The sequence below is a fragment of the Alexandromys fortis genome, unplaced genomic scaffold (assembly GCF_014885135.2).
Source record: "Alexandromys fortis isolate MF-2015 unplaced genomic scaffold, M_Fortis_MF-2015_v1.1 scaffold_0, whole genome shotgun sequence".
Taxonomy (NCBI): Eukaryota; Metazoa; Chordata; class Mammalia; order Rodentia; family Cricetidae; genus Alexandromys; species Alexandromys fortis.
Window position 1 is genome coordinate 8459229 of NW_026067949.1, and position 19645 is coordinate 8478873.

Consider the following 19645-nt stretch of genomic DNA (forward strand, 5'->3'; position numbering starts at 1 on the left):
GATTCTATAGAGATAGCCACGCCCCAGCCAAACCCACCAGAAACCACTCTCCTGCCATCAGGAACTCCTGAAGGTCCCATGCTCAGAGCAGCTGTAGGCACTCAGATCAGGGGAAAACAAGTTGTTTACAAGAAATTCAGGATCTGGGGTCTCACTTCTCCCAACACATGAGCTGATGGTTTTGTTGATGTTGTTTTTGTCTTTTTTTTTTTTTTTTTTACTTTTTATCAAGAGAGGAGTTTACTTCAGTTCCTCCTACGATCTCTTAACTCCAGTAAGATTAAGACCACAGATCTCCATTATTCTTTTCAAAAGATACTGTGCATTTGTTTCTAACGAGTCATTGATGCCTGGATAAGAAGACATCTTTATTCTTTTCTACAGTTTAGCAGAAAGAAAACATTCTTATTTCTGTTTTATTATCAAACATAGAACTTTAAAACAACAACATTCTCAACATCTGTCTTAGTTAGGGCTTGTAGTGTTGTGACAAAATGCAATGACCAACGCAACTCAGGGAAGAAAACTTTAATTTCTTCTTCCACTTCAACATCATGGTTCATCATCAAAGGGAGATGTCAGCAGAATCTCAAGGCAGGAACTGATGCAGAAGCCAGGAGTGAGTTCTCATTGCTTGACTTTCTCTTCATAGCTTGTTAAGTCTCCTTTCTTCTAGCACCAAGGATCTCCATCCCAGGGGGAGCACTGCCCACGTTAGTGGGCTTTCCCATATCAATCGCCAATCAAGACCATGCACCACAGGCTTTTCCATGCACTGATATTGCAGGGGCTTTTTGTCAATTGAGGTTTTTGTCTTTAAAAATGATTCCACCTTGCATCAAGTTGACATAAATCTAGCCAACACATTATCTTTCTCCTTTTATATTTGCCATTCTATTGGCAGAGCAATTACTCTGAGTATAGAAAGACGGCTAAATTAATTTTTCATGAGTTCTGAATAATATGTAATGCAACTCCAAAGTTGTGTATGAGGGTTTCTTCCGTTTGAAAACCTCCAAATAAACAGCACAGGAAAGGAGGAATTGGGAACTAAGCCAGAGCTTTAGCAGTGGTGGGGAAATAATAACAGTGTTAATCCTGTTAACGACAGTGTCAAGAAAAAAAAAAGAGTTTATTTAAAACAAACCTATTTAACTTTTGTTGTATATTACACTTATGCCTTTTGGGAGTTCTGAACTTGAACCTAGGAACAGATTTTTCATAAATAAAACAATCTGATGCAGGCTTTGTGGATGCTCAGTCACACTTGACTCCCTCTGCTCCTGTCAGACAGTGAGTCACTAAGTCCCCAAGATGCCCTCTCCGTCTGCAGGGTCTATTGATTCTCTCCGCCCTCTTTTTCTTCTCTCTCAAATGTCACACTATTCTGGATACATAAATCACTGGGCTCCAAGGACACAAGCAGGTGACTGAGGACATTATGTGATGAGGCAGATATAATTATATCATCAAAAGGAAGCATGTTACCCTCATCATGGGACTGTAAATCCACACAGGCTCAGCATGCTTTCTGTGACTTAATATAGGCACTGATTATTTATGCATTCTCTTATTGCGGGATGGTATCCAGAATATACCCATTCCTCGGGAAGCAAATATTCAAACTAGTGATGAATGCTACATGTTTGCTACATGTTCATCTCTAAAGGGCAAAATTGAATGCCTGATATTTCATCTCCATAACAGTGTTCTTTCCCTTCCCCCAGGATGCTGAGAAGTAATCGAATTAGCTGTGTTGGGAACGAGAGTTTCATAGGACTCGGCTCTGTGCGTCTGCTTTCTTTATATGACAATCAAATTACTACAGTTGCACCAGGGGCATTTGATACTCTCCATTCCTTATCTACACTGTAAGTAGAAAATCTCCCTTTTTTTTTCCCCCAGTGGTTCCCAACCTTCCAAATACTATGACTCTTTAATACAGTTCCTTAGGTTGTGGTGAACCCCAACCATAAAATTATTTTTGTCTCTGCTTCCGATTTGTAATTTTGCTGCTGTTATGATTCATAATGTAAATATCTATGCATTCTGGTGGTCTTGGGCAACCCTGTGAAAGGGTCATTCAACGGCCAAAGGGGTTGCAACCCACAGGTTGATAACCCCTGCCTTTATCTATGACTTGTAATGGTGTATTATAATTCTTATTGTTTTTTAGTATTCTTTTAATGAATTAATAAATATCCCATGAGAACACAACCAAGTATTTGGGAATTTTAAAAAGGACAAATTTATGTTAAACTTGCTTTAGTTGTTCTAAAATTATTACCATTTTTATTAGACAGAATTTGATATATATATATTTATTCCTCAGTTATTTGTTTTTATAATAATGGGATGCATAATGGGGCTTAGATTTAGAATTGTAAATTATTCTAACATGACAATACTGTAAGTAAATGTCACAGGTTTCCTCTTATATCCTAAACAATAAATATTTTCATCCATAAGTACCATAAACACTGAATTGATAGAATTATTACTAACCAACAACACTCTCGAAGGATCATTTATAATGATAAGAGGTATATAAAAACGAACAGACCAATAGTAAAAGCTAGTCAATAGAGGTTACTTCCTCTGGCTGCAAAAGTATAGAAGGAATGGGTTGAGCCTGTCTGAGATAATATTTTATGTAAACAACTTGAAACTTGAGAATACTTCTAGGTCTACAAACAGAACTCTGCAAACATTTAAAAATAACCCTTGGACAATGTATTTCAGGACTTTTGTAAATCAATTTCTGAACATGATGTTTGCTATTACAGCTCTAATAATGGATGATATCCTGGCCACAACAGTTTCTTAATATCCTAACCTAACTCAACATAATGGGGAATACAGATAGTTAGAACAATTCCAAAAGCATGTTTGACTCTGCTCAAGTCACTGAAAAAAAAAAAAGTGAAGTAAGCATCCATCCATCAGTGAAGTACTTATTCCCTTTTCCACATGAAGTGTGACATTTCACATGGAGTGACTAATCTGTGCATATTAAAGATGGCATGTTTATAAATAATGGGATTGTCGATAGGTTTGTGCTTAAGTATGAGATGCCAAAAATATTGAGATTTCTAGAAGTAAATTCATTTTTATAACTGGCATTTAATCAACTCAGTTGTCAGTTTAGATAAGAAAGCTATTCTCTGGAGCAAACGAGAGATGAAATCGCGAGGTGACAAATTAAGGGAATAGCTGTTGTCAGGTTAAACTCAATAATATAAGGTAATCAGCCTTCATCTTTATATTAAATTACTACTTTATCAGCATGGAAGAGTTTGACAGTAAGTTAGATCTCTGACATATTTAAATTATTCCTAAGTATAGCATCTATCAGGATTCACTGCATAAACCCTAAATTGGCTGCCTTCACTATTTTTTGCATGAAGTTATTCGAAGAATTCTCTTATGAGATAACATTGTCCTTTGGTTCCTGACATACACATTTAGGAAAAAAAATGTGCATGACATATTTTGTGTGTCACTGTGTGCATCTAGGGGAATGGACATACAAAGACTAAGTAAATGTACTACTGTAGCCAGAATAGTGTGGAGAACTGGTCACCTAGGATTTGGAAAAATAAGAAAATGAACTCTAAACTGTGCATTGTTTGTATACGGTGCTTAGAAACCTCTTGGCCAATCCGTTCAACTGTAACTGTCATCTGGCATGGCTGGGAGAATGGCTGAGAAAGAAAAGGATTGTAACAGGAAACCCGCGATGCCAAAAGCCCTACTTCCTCAAGGAAATCCCAATCCAAGATGTAGCCATTCAGGACTTCACCTGTGATGACGGTAAGAAATGCATGGCAAATCATGGGTCAGTAGCCTTTCATTCAGAGGACCAACGAGATGCTCTGTTGTCCAAGGGAGTATACTTCCTTTAGTACAGTAGGACAGGGCAGCAAGCAGGGCTTATGGGCTGGCAAGAATGTTTTCAAAAGCAGCTCTTAAGACATGGTCCAGTTCCTACCTAAGGACTGTGCCATGTTCTGCTTTGTTCTGTTCTTTGTTCTTAGCAGCAAAGCAATTGTTCTAGGGTTTCCCTTTCACATTTAAGCCCACTTTCTGCCTGTTTATAAAGGTTCAAGGAGACTTCCAAGCTCCCAACTTGTAAATGATACTCATAGAGCTTATTTTTAACTTCTTCTCAGCGTGTCTTTTAGGAGCTACCATGTCCAGAGGAGAAAAATAAAAGAAAACAAACAAAACCCACTGTAACATAGAAGTCCTAACAAATCAACAGAAGTCAGGCTCCCATTTCTAATGCTCTCTGCCATTGCTTTCCATTCTCATTATAGTTTTATGAGGTGGGTGGAGCAAGTTGTTTTATTGCCAGTGAGCAGGGAACTAGTTCAAATTCTATATTTTTAACAAGAGGTGTTCATGCAATTCTCCTAAACATGTGAAGAAAATCTGTCCTTTTATGTACATTTCTTTGCGATTTCTCCTTAACCCAGTTTATGTTGGAATATCCTTACTTAAAAGTATATAAGTAGCTGAAAAAAAATAAGTAACTGTGAAAATTGTGTAAGTTGTTCAAAATTTTAAGCTGTTTTTTTTTTGAAATTCTGCTTTAGGGAACTAGAAAGGAGTGCATATATAGTGTTAATCTGTAAGTGATTTCTTCATAAGTTGTTATATAGCTCAAGATCCTTGTGTTTGTCAAATTCATATGAATGTATAAAGTCCACTCTAACCCCTTCAAAAATTTGTGATTTTCTGTATTTTATGTGGTGATCTAGGAAACGATGACAATAGTTGCTCGCCACTCTCTCGCTGTCCTTCGGAATGTACTTGCTTGGATACAGTAGTCCGATGTAGCAACAAGGGCTTGAAGTTCTTGCCTAAAGGTATCCCAAGAGATGTCACAGAACTGTAAGTAGAGTTTGTTGGCCTTCTTTTCTCTCTATTCCTGGGATTGAAGTCTGTGACACAACCAGCGTTCCATAAATTGCAGTTTGGGAAGTGTTGCATAGTTAATTTATTTGCAATGTCAAGTGTGCTCTATACTTGACTCCTAGCACAATACTTAACCATATGGGACAATAATTATTTGGGAATAGAAGAAATTGGCATAACCTTTGTTTTTTAAATGCAACATTGTCTCTTTGGAATCCTCAGTGTCCTTTAGATACAAAAGGCATGTGGCCAACTGTTTTTCATGCTTGCATAACTGATATCTAAATATAAAGTGCATGGCCAATATCCATCTAAGTAGACCTGCAGACGCCAGTCCTTCAGCTCAAAGACCTATGGCTGAATCCATGCCACGTATTCAGAATGTAATACAGCAGAAAATCGTGCAAGAATAAAGATTCAACTGTACCCGATTCATTCCATTCCTCTACAACTAAACTAGAATTTGATGGGAAAATGTATTATCTAAATCAAAGGAAGTCACATAATACTTGTTTAATTTTTGTTTATATAGAATTATAGATCAGTGTTTTAAATCCACATGTGGCTTCTGCTGATATGTGCCTATCATGCATGGAAATGCATGCAAGGGACACCACATAATGAGCTATCATCAACATCTGTGCAGTGTGCACCATGGCTAGCGAAGTTCGAGAATGTTTTTGCTTATTGCCTTCAAGGCTTTTGGCTAAGATCAAGTGAAAAGCATGTCTCTTCAGTTTGCCAGGGTCTCATTTTTCAAGTCATGTTCAGTTCATGGATCCTATTTTGGTCCTAAGTAGAACACTCAGAGAAGAAGACACAGTCGTAGCATATGGGGAAAATGTGTTCCTTAGATTCAAAATGCTGTTAAATGTTCAGTTTCTTTCTCTTTCTAACAAACACTAGAGTTAATTGGCTGTAACCATTGTGTTTTGTGTGTTTAATTACACAACTGTTGTTTCAATATTTTTCAGAAGATGATATGGGCTCGTAACCCTTCCCCACTCCCTATTGCTATAAGCCTGCATTATATATGCAAAGAGAAGCTCTATAAATAACCCAGTGAGGATTATGACATTCACACCCTCGTTGATATTAAATATTTTTCTTTCATTTTAGCTCACCTTTTGTCTTCGTCTTATTCAAAAAACATTAATTATTCTTTCATGGGTGCACTGAACTCCATTTCTTGTTTCACCATATCTGTGCTATATATGTATTTCTTCACTGAAGTTGAGTCTTTAGTCTACGTCACACTAAAGCTCATTTTTAAATAGTTTAAGTTTCTTTTCTATAAGTAAAATTTTTTCTATATAGAACAGGAGAATACTAATTCATCTCTTGAGATCCAAGTTTTACCTCCTGGAAAGATTATTCGTAGGATCTAACCAAGTCAGCAAGTTCCTTCTTGCCAGTCGTATATATTCTTATATTAGAAAATGTGCCTGCGTGTATGGCGCTAAATTATTAAGAATGTCGCAGAATTACAATGTATTGGTGGACAAGTATAGCAAATGGTATTCATTAGTTTTAATCATTGCCATGTATCTCCCCCCATTTAGACATGCAGATTGTTCTGGGTCTTTTTTTGTCTTGCTGCTACATTTCTGGGAGAAAAGGAAAGTGTTGAAATTCGTGGAACGCTGCTTCCCTCTAGTGGTAGGAAAACCAAAACGAAACAAACCAAAACAACTAGAAAAATTAAGGAAACAAGGCAAAGCAATGCATAAATATGTACCAGAAATTTGAGTATTCAATCAGAAGTCATAATATGACTTGTAATCTCACATTGACCACACGTATGCATAGCCTGTGCATTTTATAGACCTACTTATATTTTGAAATATTATACCTCAGTTAACTTTCTGGCTTTTCCTATCAACATGACAATTCTAACTTCAACTTCAAGATTGGTCACTGCACTGGAGCAGGAAAAGCCACATTTCTAAAGGGCCAGAATTGTTACCAGTTCCCTTGCTGGCAGAGGACCCGAGTGCTGCAGGCTCTTCAGCTAGAGTCTGTTGCCTGGGAAAGGAAAGCTTTGAGAAAAGATTTTTTCTTCTTCTTGTGACATCATGGATATAACCCCCAACCTCCATTTTATTTTGTGTCCTGTCAGTTAGCTGATTTCTTTGTGACTAGGCTGTGTTATGACCCCAATACAAGGACAAAGGTGTATTTTTATTTGAAAAATACTTTTGCATTCTCATGCTTCTTTTTTTGTACTTAAAAAGTTTTATGTTATTCTGGGAAAGCTCTTGAGACCTCTCTCACCAAGGAGATATGTGACACTAAACCTACTTTGAGGTTACGTCTCATTGCTCTTAAATATCTCCTTAAAACTGTCCATTGTTATTTAACGATTATGTCAAGATCTGTGTATATACAAGCAATGAAGAGAGTACTTAGACTCAATACCTAGGTTTAGCTAATAATTCCTCAACTTCATGGTGCTGTCTCTAAATACAAATAAACTGGAGGCCACATAAAAATGTAAGTCACTGGATGGACCTTTTTACTGGTACAAAAATGTCTAGATGTTTGGCTTACTTTCCTGGCTAAACCACAAAGAACTGGACTCACCATTCTGCCTTAGGTTTCTGCATCAGCGTAAGTGAGCCACAAAGAGTTCTAGATTGAACCCCCGTGTGATGTGCCCTCTACTTGTCATGAATAATGATCTCAGCTTGGAATATGATCTCTCAAGGAGAATTCTGCCAAGTTGTGCCTCATCTCTGTTCAAAGTAAATATTGTTCATTTGCTTTGTGATTTCCCACTGCCACTTTGTAAGGCGACCTTGTTATGTCCTTGTTTTTAGGTATCTGGATGGGAATCAGTTTACACTGGTTCCCAAGGAGCTCTCCAACTACAAACATTTAACACTTATGTGAGTAGAATATCTTCCCACCTTTAACTTATTTTATTTCATTAAAAGGGGAATGTCAAGCGGCAGAAGATTTAGAGAGTCACTGGCAGTAACTCGCCCGGATCCTGGATCACTGTGGTTCAGGATCGCTAGCTCCATCTCTGTGGAATAACGATCTTGTGATGGGGTGTCTTAGGGAAAACATCTCTACTCAAAGAAGCAGCAATCCAATAACGTCTCAGAGGGAGAAAAGCTTCCAAACAGTAAAACTGGATGATTTATTGATACGATATAGATACTTGTTTGAAGTCAAGAAAAGAGTGGGGAATATTTCATTTTATATAGTAAATAAAATATGGTCAAAACTGTCCTGAAAATACATGTTTTGCTTTACTTTCTTATATGAGACATGTTAAAATAATTTAGGGACTATAAATATTAAATTTCATTTTATACAGGCATGTGGATTTAAACTCTATCTAATACAGTGAAACAATGATCCTGACATTCTGAGTATAAATTTCAAAATATTAATTATATATTCATTTGAGATTTCTATCTTTAAAAAATAACTCGTTTCTTTTTCTGTGAATTAAGTGATTTTATGGTGACAGTTTGACCCATTATAAAAATAGCTTTCATAACAACATGTAACTATTTTTTTAATTTGGAGTAGAATTTCAACATCCAAACTATGGATTATAAAGCTCCTATCATTTTCACAATTACTTGTGTACTTTTTGCTTGTATTTTGGAAAGTAAATACAAGAATAGATGACCCTTACCTCTTACTGATCTTCCATTTATTCATGTGTTGGATTTTGATCCATGAGAAATAATAGCTACCTATAATGATTATATATACACACATATATGTATGCTAGCAAATAGGTATATGAATGAATGATGTGATCATACAGAGAATATAATAATAGCCATGTAATATATTTCACAAGTAAAAATTACATAGTGCATTCTGAAAATTCCAGTTAGCAACATTCAATGTCTTTACATATTCACTAAATAAATATTTATTGAGGGCCTTCTCAGTTAATGGTTTAGACAAAGGCCAAAGCAGGGTGTTTTTATGATGACAATTTAATTGTAATGAACTTGCGGACTGTTTCAATTAGCAAATTTGATTATGTGTATTAGTGAACATTTATGTCAGTTGTGGTAAAGAATGGAGAGTTAATGGATCTGTAACAACTGGTGATGTATTTTTAACCCTAATGGACCTTTAACAACTGGTGGTTTATCCTAAGAATGAATGCGTTGTTATTCTAGTTAATAGCAAACACCCTGTCTTCTCTTTTCTGTTTTAGAGACTTAAGTAACAACCGAATAAGCACCCTTTCCAATCAAAGCTTCAGCAACATGACACAGCTTCTGACCTTGTGAGTTTGAAAGTGTGGAACTGAATATTCACTTCTTCGTGAGGCAGGAAGGGTTTACTAGATGGGTCCTGCTGAAGAAGAGAGAGTCTGATCTTTTGGAGTGTAAATACCATCTAGAGAAACAGACAAAGCTTCCATAAACCACAGAGAAAAGCTACTCAGAACTTTGGCTTGGTATAAAACACAAAATATTTATGTTCATGACTGTTATTAAAATCCTTACATTAAGCTTTCAGGGCATCTTGGTCATTGTCCTATTGCTGTGAAGAGACACCATGATTATGGCAACTCATAAATGCAAGCCTTTAGTGGGGCTTGCTTAGAGTTTCAGAAGTTTAGTCCATTGGCCTCATGGCAGGAAGCATGGTGGCATGCAGGCAGACATGGTTCTGGAGAAGTATTGGAGAGTTCCACATCTGCATCTTCAGGCAGGAGGAAAAGAAAGGGCTTGGAAAGGGCTTCTTGCAGCCTCAAAGCCTGTGACACTTCTCCCAACAAGGTCTCCTCCTGACCCTTTCAAATAATGTCATTCCCAGTGACCAACTATTCAGATCTCTAGGCCTATGGGGCCATTATCATTCAAACCACCACACAGAGCCTGATATCTGAGCCAGAGAATAAGTGAGGCATGTGTACACAGTGGGGAAAGTTTCCAAGTTACACTTAGGAAATGTATCATTTTAAGATTAGAACACATAGATGAGCAATGTAAATCATGTATAAATATATTCAATTGATAAACTGCTTAAATAGCCAGTCTCAAATGGCTTTGTTTTAAAATAACGTTTGTATGTTATTAGATTCCCAAGTTAAATAAATTGACATGTTTCCAATTGCAGAATTCTCAGTTACAACCGTCTGAGATGTATTCCTCCACGAACCTTCGATGGATTGAAGTCTCTTCGGTTACTGTAAGTATCCTGTGTTTAATCACCTTTATGGGTAATCTGAGTTATGAGCTATCTTTTGAGTGATGTCATCACTTTGTTTCTCGGTTATTTTGTCATGTATGTGCTACGTTTTGCTGTATATTTGAAATTGGGACAGTTGTATTTTTATTAATACAGGATAATTCCTCTTTGGTAAAACTTGTTGCTGTGGTAGTCATTTACTGATAATCTGTAAGACTAAAGCATACATTTCATTTATCTCCAGTTAACTATTATAAAAATAACAGAACAGCGTTTCTTTAGATATCACGTTGTACTTGATTACTTTTTCCCTGAAATGTATGCGTTTGATGTATTCTTCCAGGCTTTGTTCTTTGATTATATCCTTATATCCTAATATCTGTAACCCAACAGCTATGGAACTCTTAACAGACTTGAGTAGGATCCTTTTTTGGTCTTCCATTAGCTTCTTTTATTTAACACTATAGTATGTTCCTCTTCTAATGTGTAGTTGTTTCTCAACTGTTTAACGGCTACAGGGTATTCCTTAGATTGTAGAAACAGCTTTATTAGCTATCTCTCTCCTCACTATCATTCAGATTAATGGCAAGTTATTATTATTTCTCATAACACTCAAGCCATCTATACTTTCATTTTGCTACAAATGCTCTAACGTGAAAACATGGTTTAGAAGGGCAGTTCTGCTCATGACGTTGGGATAGTTCCAGAACTGTCAACTTGTCCCCCGACAATATTTTTTGCATCTTTTTATTATTATTATTATGATTATTTCAAATTTTCACCTCCTCCCCTCCGCCCATTCCTCTCCTCCTTCCTCCATTCCCCTTCCCCCTCCCTCTCCAGTTCAAAGAGCAGTCAGGGTTCCCTGTCTTGTGGGAAGTCCAAGGTCCTTCCCCCTCCATCCAGGTCTAGGAAGGAGAGCATCCAAACAGACTATGTTCCCACCCAGCCAGTACATGCAGTAGAATCAAAACCCAGTGCCATTGTCCTTGGCTTCTCAGTCAGACCCCCTTGTCAGCCATGTTCAGAGAGTCCAGTTTGATCACATGCTCCATCAGTCCAGATGGTCTTGGTGAGTTCCCATTAGATCAGCCCCACCGTCACAGTGGGTGAACACACCCCTCGCGGTCCTGACTCCCTTGCTCATGTTCTCTCTCCTTCTGCTCCTCATTTAGACCTTGGGAGCTCAGTCCAGTGCTCCAATGTGTGTCTCTGTCTCTACCTCCAACCATCGCCAGATGAAGGTTCTATGGTGATATGCAAGATATTCATCAGTGTGTCTATAATATAGGGCCAGTTCAGGCTCCCTCTCCTCAGCCGCCCAAGGAACAAGCTGGGGACATCTCCTTGGACACCTGGAAATCCCTCTAGAGTCCAGTCTCTTGCCAACCCTAAAACGGCTCCCTTAATTAAGATATCTACTTTCCTGCTCCCATATCCACTCTTCCTCCATCCCAACTGTCCCATTCCCCTAAGCTCTCCCCATCCCCCCCCTCCCCCCTTCTCTCTCCCCATCTCCCCTTACCCCCCAACCCCGCCCCCAAGCTCTCAATTTTTGCCTGGCAATCTTGCCCCAGACAATATTTTGTCAGTTAATTAACAGATTCTCTTTTCCACCCACAGTTTCATAGAGTGCTCTTTTCAAAGCACATTTGTAAACTTTTCGTACTATTATTTTAAGAATCCTTTTCCTTTTCTCTGGCACACTGGAAATTATGTTTCCTCGCTGTTCAGTTAGCATTTCTAATGACTATAGCATTTGACTTGTATGTTTAATGAACATTTGTGGTGCATGTTCTAGGGGAGCCTGATGACTTCATTACCCATGACCTGTTAGATAATCTTCATTATGAACACAGACATCTGTTCCGTTACTATTGGTTTTACATTTGTTAATTAAAGAATCAAATTTCTCTTTCAGGGTTCTGATATATTCCCTCCAGTTTCTTGCACACAACCAGCCCTTTAACAGATTTTATTTTACAGTCTCTGAGATTTATATTGTCCTTTTGAAAGTTTCCCCCACCCTATGACTACACAAATAGTGTATTTTACTTTAAAGAATTGGTAATTTTAATTTTATATTTAATTCTTCAACCTGGAATTTATTCTATGCAGAGGTTAATTTTTTTTCTTAATAGATATCTGCTGTTCAAACATAGCTTCCAGAATAGATCACTTTCTTCCACTGACTTAAGTGTTTAATAAAAATGAAGTCTTTGTACATGTAGGGATATTCTTCTGAACTTTCTTTCTCACCTTTAGGTCTCTACATGGAAATGATGTTTCCGTTGTGCCAGAAGGTGCCTTCAATGACCTTTCAGCCTTATCACACTTGTGAGTACCTGGCTCCTGGTTGCAGTGCTGGGATCAGATGCTCTCTGCTGAGCACATTCGGGAGTGTTCTCTACCTCCCCTTTGCTGGAATATAAGCCATACTTGATTTCATCTTTAAAGAAAATGCAGAGAGTTACAAATTGGATATCTTATCACCTACAAGGAAATTTAAATTTCTCCTTTTGACTGGAAGTCTCCATTAATTGGGTGGTTTCTGCTGAGCTAAAGGTGCCTTTTCTATGAACATAGATTCCCAGCAGCACTGTCCGTTCTCTCGTTGTTCTCTGATTCTTACCCAACTCCACTTCCCAAAGCTGCGTCCCACATACCACTTCCTCTATGAATCATACACCGGGTCAGTTAACCTAGATTCATTTAGACTACAAATATTACTTCTCATCGACAGTAATGCTGTGCAATACTGACATTGGCACGACTCAATATTTTATAGTCAGATAGTGCTTTGTGACGTTTCTTTGTATGTGCTCTCTCCGCAATCCATTTCTAACCTCCATAGTTATACATGCAATGAATATTATACTTGGAATAAATATAGAGGTAGAAATAGATCACATATATCGCCATATATATGTATATATATGAATACATGAATGTATGTATGGCTATAAAGAAAAATATATATGTAAAATTCAGGCACTGAAAGTTAGCACTGTTGAATGTCCTGTTACTAAATGTAATATTAAGATATCAATCCTAGGAGGGAAGAGGTCTGTCCAAGACTAAGAAGCTTCCCAGTGTGATGTTACACTTAAATCCAACAGTCATATTTATCTGGTTCTTCCTGAGTGTCAAAGAGACTTTGATGTCAGTAAAATTCACAAATTTTAAAAATATTAGATATTTAGAAAATTCAGACAGACAGTGAAAGAATGATATCCTGTAGTTAATCTTGTTTTGACTGAATTTACACACTCCTCAGATGTTCTGTTCATGAGATACAGTATGAGTAAATAGTTATTTTGGGGGTGTGGTTGCCACTGTCTGAGAGAATCCTAAAGAAAGGAGGAAATGCATTTAGGGTCCTGGAACAGAAAAGGCCACACAGCATGAAAGATGGCTATCCTGCTTGACCTGAGAAAAGAGTTCCTTAGATGACTCTCGCCAAAACAGTGATCCAGTTCAAATGTCTTTGTCTTGTCCCTGATCAGCCTTGCTTCTCAGTTACACATTTTTCTTTCATGTTGAGGCCATTAATAACTCTTTTCACCCACTTCTCTCTCCTCTGATTCAGGAGAGCATTTGGAAATGTCAATAGACATGAGAACAAATTAGTCAAAAACATCATTCTGCTCATGTTTTGATTTGAACTGTGTCGGGCAAAAGAAACAATTACTTCATTGTGACGCTTGATTCAAATTGGACATTTATTCTTAGAATATAAGGTGTTATGATTTTACAAATATATTTTAGAGGGTTTCCTAAAGATGAATGAGATAGATTATGATTAAACTATAACCCTCTGTTACTAATCAGAAGGTATTAATTGTGTTTTTAAAAACTGCCTTACCTACCATAATTTCTGTGTCCAAGCATGGTGAGTTTCTGAACCCGCTAATTAATCCACTCATTAATGATAACTTATTATTAATATTGCCCTCACATATAGCTATTTTAAATAAAATTAGATAATTATTTACATAAGCGGGTTATCCCAGCTCCTGCAGGCTGTGGTGATGTCAGACATGCAAGCGGCTATCTCTTGTCTCCTCCATTACTATTAGTATTTGTATAACTAAATGCAGGGTTCTAAAGAGAGACCAGAAAATGGCAGACCAGAGAAAGTGTAAATAAGCTCTGGAGAATGGGCTTCATTTGTCTTGATGATGTTCCCTTAACTGAAGCAACATCTCTAGCCTTTTTCATCTAATCAATATTCCCATATAGTATAGACTTTTCATATCCACTGTCACCTCCCAGAGAGGTCAACCTGCACATTACAGACGTCTTCTAAATTTTGCTGCTGTGTAGCTACTACTGAGGATGACATGTGTTTGTCCATATTTCGATCACCTTAGAAATGAGAGTTCTTGGAGGGGTTGGTCAAGAATAAGTTCCTGTTTATAGTAGAGTCCTCAGAATCTTGCATGGTAACTGTTTTCTCAGTAAATAATTGGAGAATGCAAGGAGTGCTAACGTGTGCTTGGAACGTACTTACATCCAAGGTAAATGTGTCTCTTCACATATGAAGATACCTTGTAAAGCCCAAGAAACTGTTATCATAATTTTTCCCTGCTTCACCAAAATAAAAAAAAAGTGGTAATCTGCAGTTTCGCCATTTTATTTTAAATTGTTGGCATCAACAAAACCATAGGGATTTTTCTACTGAGCATCACTGTGAACCTGTTCCGTTAGGAAATAACAATACTTCCATACTTGTGTGTGTGTGTATGTGTGCTTTTGTGGTGTTCTTTTTCCAGAGCGATTGGAGCCAACCCTCTTTACTGTGATTGTAACATGCAGTGGTTATCCGACTGGGTGAAGTCGGAATATAAGGAACCTGGAATTGCTCGCTGTGCTGGTCCTGGAGAAATGGCAGATAAATTGTTACTCACAACTCCCTCCAAAAAATTTACATGTCAAGGTATGGCTTTTAAGGATTTGCAATTCTTTTGAAAAGCTCTCTGCATTCATTACCACAGAAATGGCAGTCTCTTGTGAGTAAACTTCAAAGGTCTAGTTGAAAAGAGTTTGTGATCTCTGCCCATCAACTTGAACAAGGGAGGCCATTTCCTGTGATTCCTAATTAAAGATCTGTGCTCTTCAAATCCATCTTAGATCCACTGGAATGGATAGATGTTCTTGAAAATGTAGGCAGAAATGCACAAATTGAAAATGGCTTTCTTTGTTTCTAATCAATAAAATGTTTTGCTTTTGCTTTATCTGAATATGTCCCCACTCCCCTGCTTTTAGCATTGCCAGGGCCTTGTGGCTTTCTCATCTCAGGTAAGCAGAACCAAGCCAAGCCTCCCAGTGTTCCAGCCAGGCCTCCTCACTCACCCCCGCCTCTGTGCTGAGATTCCCTGTGTAAATACTCCCACTTGCTTGCTTCTACTCCTGCCTCTTCCCTTACTTGCCCCTTTGCTGATGTACTTGTGTAAATTCTAAATAGTATCTTCTCTCATTCTGAGAATAGTAAATGTAAACATTCATAGTATAAAGAGAAAATCGAAGTGGACAAATAAAAACATTAGTAAATATTTTTTGCAAAAAGAAATAAAACTAAGTATTGGTCACATAATGTATACATACTCACTGTTAGAATTATTTCATACATCATTCTATTCACAGAAATCAAATATGTGGATTTAGTTGATAATTTTTGTCATTCTTCTTAACTTGTTAATATTTCTAAAAACCTACTCAGCATTACTAGAAAAGAATATTGAAAGTTCTATATGTAAAGTAAGACAATATAAAGCCTTGATATTATGGAATACAGAGCAGTTTGTGGTGTGATTAATCCATCCTACATTTTCATTCACTTCTAAAAAAAAACTAAGCCTCTAAAACTTGTGTTTTTAAAAACTGCCTTACATACCCATAAAGAAAAACTTATTTAAGGAAACAACACGGGGTAGCGGCTCATCTCATGCACTGTGAACCCCAGTTGACCTGGTTAAATCCACGGGCTAATTTTCCAGTACCTTAGGAAAACCTAATTTTATGACATAACCATACTGTGTCTCAGTTTCCTCATGTGTGAATAGACATACTAGTATTAGCATGAACTAATTTTAAGATTAAACAAGTGGACAAGGCTGAAGAGGTAGCTTAGTTTGTCAAGTGCTTGCCTTGCAAGAATAAAGACTTGTTCACTCTCTAGAACACATGTGACAAAATAAAACAAGCAAACAAACCAAAAACCAAACAGACAGAGCAGTACTTGATTAAAATCCCTAGGATGGTTGAGATGGAGCTCTAATGTTCAGTAGTCATATAGCCTAGTATCTTGACTAATTCCAGGCTACTGAGATAAGAAAAGGAAAGAAAGGGAAGGACTAGAGAAATAGCCCAGTCACTAAATTCTACAGCATCTCCTTGATAAATGATTGCTGTATAAGCATAAGAACCAGTGTTTTGATTCTTAGTATTTGAGTAAACACGCAGTCATATACACACACACACAAAAGAAGGTGGACAGTGTTTGAGGAACAACAATTGCAGTTATATCCTGGCCTTTATCTACTTGCATACTCACACAACACTTTTCTACAATTCTCAATTATATGTGCACACATACACACATTTTACAAAAATGGGAATGTACAAATCACACTGCCTTAAACATAGAAAACACCCAATATAGCTATGCAGTTAAGGGCATTGCTCTAACATTTCAAGACACCAACAACATACCATCAGACAACACCCCAAGTTGGAGTAATATTGAAGAAGAATCTAGACAGATGAGCTAATTTTATCAGAAATAAAAGCATGATTCCACTTAGTATGCTGCTTATTCTTTAATAGTAACAATAACAATGACTTTTCTCTGGATCAGGGTTATTTTGCTCTATCTGGAGTGCTTTATCTTCCCATGATTCCTATGTAACAACTATGCACTTCCCACTTGAGATACCAAAACTGTAGTTATAATGATTGATGTAGTTATAATGTAGTTATAATGATTCCAAGTAAAGGGGCTACAATTTGAAGAATGAATATCTGCAATCAGAACTCACTACTGCTTCACTTAGGAGTTTCAATAGAAAGGTTTTCTACATAAACCACTGGTAGTAATAGGCATACAGCATTGCTATACTGGTATACCAAGGAAATCAAAATTGAGAACTCTCCGCCAGTGATGATTTGTTTGGCTGAAGGCAATGCATTCTAATCTACTATTGGAACAATCCACTCAGGGAAATCTCATGAGTCCTGTCTTGTGAGCATTTGTGCTTTATGATCTTGAAAGCAGTAAAAGGATGTGGCCTTAAATATTTTATAATTTTATATTTTCATATTTAAATTAACTCCCCCATTATTTATGGCAGTATAAAATGTTTTTTCTTTATTCATGAGGGTCGGCTAAATACAACCTCTTGTTTTAAGACTTATGAATATGCAATCAAATTACAACAGGAAAACAAATACTTTTTATTTAAAGACACAATTGCATTGTCAGGTGTAGATGTAATTTTTCTACAAGTAAATATCTGTGCTATTATTTTCTGTTAATGATTTTCATTAAAGTGTGTATTCTTTATTTCTATTATGTTTCCTATATGGCAAATCACATTTTATGATATAAAAAAATAAAGGAATTAGATGAAGTAGAAGGTCATAACATATTTAGTTAGCAAGCGAGAGCATTCTTGAATAGAAAAAAAGTGATAATGATCATAAGCTGTCTTTGTAGCCACATGTTTGCCCTCTTCTCATTAGCACTGGCATGATCAAGTAGTCTTCGATCATAAAAAGAGTTTTTGCCTTTTCTATTTCTAGTTTTTCACTGAGAAAGCCACTGTGGTTTATTGTCATTGTTGACTTCAAATACCCCTTAAAGCTCCTGGTTTAGTAAGATTTAACTATGCACTCAGCTAAATTATCCACTTCTTTCATTTAATACACATTCATTAGCAACTCAAATGAACGAAACAGTGAGAATTCTACTGGAATTATAAGATATCTTCTTTTATCCATTTAACAAATATTGTTGGAGCTCCTACCAATTATAAAGCAATATTCCAACATGTTAAGGATCCAGTAAATGATAATTACACTCATATTTGCATGAGGCTTATGTTTTTACACTGTTAATTCTAAAATAATAGTGAATCTAAGTGACAGAAATATCCATAAGACGGAAAAATTTAAATATATCTAATTAGATCAAACAATTATGGATTTTAATGACATCAGAATTTTAATGACATCAGGAGGTCTATACATGTGGCCAGGGAACATGAGAGTAGAGCACAGTGGAAAGGACAAGGACTGAGATGGATGTTTTTCACAGCCAGAAGTCCAAACCAGACAGGGGGACCAAACAGTTCATTGGGACTTAGTGGTACATATGTATAATTCCATTTACTCAGGATGCTGGGGCAAGGAGAGCTCAACCCTGCCTGGGCTATAGAGCACTTAGACAAATAGTGATTCCTTCCTCAAGAAAAAAAAACTGTAAAAACAGAACTGAGGATGGTGTGTGGATTGCCTAGGACGCTTGAAGTCCTAGTTTCAATGCCCAGTAAACAGGAGTATGAGGAGCACGGGGAGAGAGAGGAAAAAGAGAAGGGAAAGGAAGCAGAAGGCAAAGTGGAAGAGGAGGAGGAGGAGGAGGAGGAGGAGGAGGAGGAGGAGGAGGAGGAGGAGGAGGATCATCTTCATCACTTCTTTACCTCATTATTTTTGTAGAAAATCTCAAACAACAAGTAATCCTAGGAACTACTTATCCTAAAATATTAGCATTACACCATAATCTGCATTTCTTCACCTAATTTTACATATTAGTAATCCTGTCCATTCTAGAATTGTAAGGGAAGATACCTATCTCTCCATAACGGCATTGAAATAGTAGTGGTTTCCTTAAAGAGATTCACATTTTCCTTTGGGGGAGAAATTTTAAACAGCTTGAGTTGAAGCCTCTGGCTTTGAGCCACAAAATTGTTACATAAAATTAGCCTTAGTTATGAACCAAGGTAAGGAAGGTTAAATAATTTAGCTTAAACTACAGATGATGAAAAATTTACTGGTTAGACCAGCTTGGAAGCATTATTCAAACCCAGTCCAAACATTTTACATTTTCATATCTTATGCCACTAACTTATAACCTTATCTTTGAAATAACTTTAGTTTGGAGGATTTTTTTAAATGTGTTCATCATCAGAAGAAAATGTGGATATACAAATAGCTATCTGCAAAAAGCATCACTCATAAAAATAAGAGGGAGTAAATAAATTTTTCGTACATTTTTTAACATTTGAAACTGAAAGATTTAATATATATATACAGAATCTAAAATTTATAGTCCATTCTTGAATATTTTGTAACCATATTCTCCATGATAACACTAATTACCCGGAACATTTACTGTTTATCCTAATCCATCCTGGCTCAGGAAGTTCTTTCCTGGCCAAAGGCACATATATACAGCCAGAAAGCATATCCAGTGGGCTCAGAGGACTTTTTAATCACCCATCATCAGCTGCCTTTTTCCTTTCTATGCTGGGCGTATGAAAAGAGCAATGAC

The 19645-nt window shown here is 36.9% G+C and overlaps 1 protein-coding gene across 2 annotated transcripts in view; it reads left to right on the forward strand.

Moving 5' to 3' along the window:
* Slit2 (slit guidance ligand 2) overlaps window positions 1-19645 on the forward strand; it is a 330345-nt gene that overhangs the window by 259297 nt on the left and 51403 nt on the right. For both annotated transcript variants that reach the window (XM_050150144.1, XM_050150145.1), the window contains 8 exons: window positions 1728-1871; window positions 3647-3813; window positions 4764-4896; window positions 7740-7808; window positions 9113-9184; window positions 10024-10095; window positions 12361-12432; window positions 14871-15034. In XM_050150144.1, coding sequence (XP_050006101.1) covers window positions 1728-1871; window positions 3647-3813; window positions 4764-4896; window positions 7740-7808; window positions 9113-9184; window positions 10024-10095; window positions 12361-12432; window positions 14871-15034 — 893 coding nt within the window. The remainder of the gene's footprint in view (window positions 1-1727; window positions 1872-3646; window positions 3814-4763; window positions 4897-7739; window positions 7809-9112; window positions 9185-10023; window positions 10096-12360; window positions 12433-14870; window positions 15035-19645) is intronic.